The sequence below is a fragment of the Crinia signifera genome, chromosome 4 (assembly GCF_055691185.1).
Source record: "Crinia signifera chromosome 4, ASM5569118v1, whole genome shotgun sequence".
Classification (NCBI taxonomy): Eukaryota; Metazoa; Chordata; class Amphibia; order Anura; family Myobatrachidae; genus Crinia; species Crinia signifera.
This window is the reverse complement of record NC_139220.1, coordinates 334,415,593-334,417,114: the sequence shown is the minus strand read 5'-3', so window position 1 is coordinate 334,417,114 and position 1,522 is coordinate 334,415,593. Positions and strand designations below refer to the sequence as shown.

Sequence of the window (1,522 nt, the reverse complement as noted above, 5' to 3'; positions counted from 1 at the left end):
TTAACGGGCCGATTGATCACAATCGGCCGAAATCAGTCCGAATTGGATTGATGTATGCCCACCTTTACAGTACTTGACTAAACACTCTTTGTGATGGAATTAAAAGGTACATTTTTTTGGTGTCTTATCCTTATCCACATTTCTCTACGACATATGTCACATTTTATTTGTTATTTAGGAGGTCTATTGTATTTCAAACATTTTACCCTTTCTTCCATATAGAGAAATAAATGTATATGGACATCATAAACAAGACCCAGGTGAAATTCTTTGTGTTTACAGGACTAACTGATAATGATGGTCTTGCCCCGTTCCTCTTCATACTCTTCTTACACATTTATATGGTGACCCTCCTGACAAATGTTGGCATGATGGTAATAATCTATAGCAGCACAACCCTCCATACCCCGATGTACTTCTTCCTGAGCTACCTCTCTCTGGTGGATATATTCTACTCCTCAGTTATAACTCCTAAGATGACGCAGGACCTAATTTCTGTAAGTAAGACCATCTCATTCAATAGCTGTGCTCTACAGTTTTATTTCTTTGCTTCCCTAGTATCTACTGAATCTTTTCTTCTCTCCAACATGGCCTATGACCGGTACGCTGCTATCTGCCACCCGCTCCACTATGTGTCTATAATGACTAAGAACAAATGTCTGTCCCTTGTTCTCCTTGTCACATCTATTAGCTTCCTGCAGACATTGGTGCCGACCAGCTGTGTGTTCAGTCTCCGGTTCTGCAGGTCAAACCTTATAGACCATTTCTATTGTCACACGCCATCATTACTCAGACTGTCCTGCTCCGACACGTTCTCCTGTGACATGGTAACTTTTTACTTTGTAAGTGCTTTTGGATTTTTTTCTCTGGTGATGATCCTGGTCTCCTACATGCTCATTATTTCTTCCATTCTAAGGATTAAATCTTCTGAGGGCCGGCAGAAAGCATTCAGCACCTGCTCCTCACATGTCCTGTGTGTCTGCATCTTCTTTGGGACTGGTATGTCTACTTACTTACACTCTCCTTCCAGTGATTTTCAGAAACTAGACATGGTTTCTTCTGTCCTTTGTTCAGTGGTGACACCAATGGTGAACCCACTGATATACAGCCTGAGGAACCAAGAGGTGAAACGGATCATTATACGAGCATTGCGCAATCTTCCCGCAGTACAGAAGATATAAATTAACTCATTTGAGATTAGAGATTTTATGGTCAATATCCTTCATAGAAACATAGAATTTAATCGCAAATTAGAATCATTTGGCCCATATCGTCTTCCCTTTTTTAAGTGCATAGCTGAAATATAAGTAATTCTAAAGATTATGTAAGAAGGGCAACTAAAATGGTGCATGGCCTACATCACAGAAAGACTTAAACATCTCTATATGTATAGTTTGGAGCAGAGAAGGAAACGGGGGCATTGTCACATATATCAAGGGTTATAACAAGGTAGATTCCAGCTACGGGATGCGGTCATTTGGTCTACAGCGTTATGGTTGACAGTCATTAGGTCGACACCATT

At 40.5% G+C, this 1,522-nt stretch overlaps 1 protein-coding gene across 1 annotated transcript; it reads left to right on the top strand.

Moving 5' to 3' along the window:
* The first annotated feature begins 236 nt into the window (after positions 1–236).
* Positions 237–1,181, top strand: LOC146073512 (olfactory receptor 5B12-like). The gene has a single exon (XM_083180688.1). The coding sequence runs from the start codon at positions 237–239 to the stop codon at positions 1,179–1,181; it is 945 nt and encodes a 314-aa protein (XP_083036814.1).
* Positions 1,182–1,522: the final 341 nt, after the last annotated feature.

Bases quoted from the DNA above. Each gene is read 5' to 3' on its own strand.
- LOC146073512 (XM_083180688.1), top strand. From the start codon at position 237: ATGGACATCATAAACAAGACCCAGGTGAAATTCTTTGTGTTTACAGGA.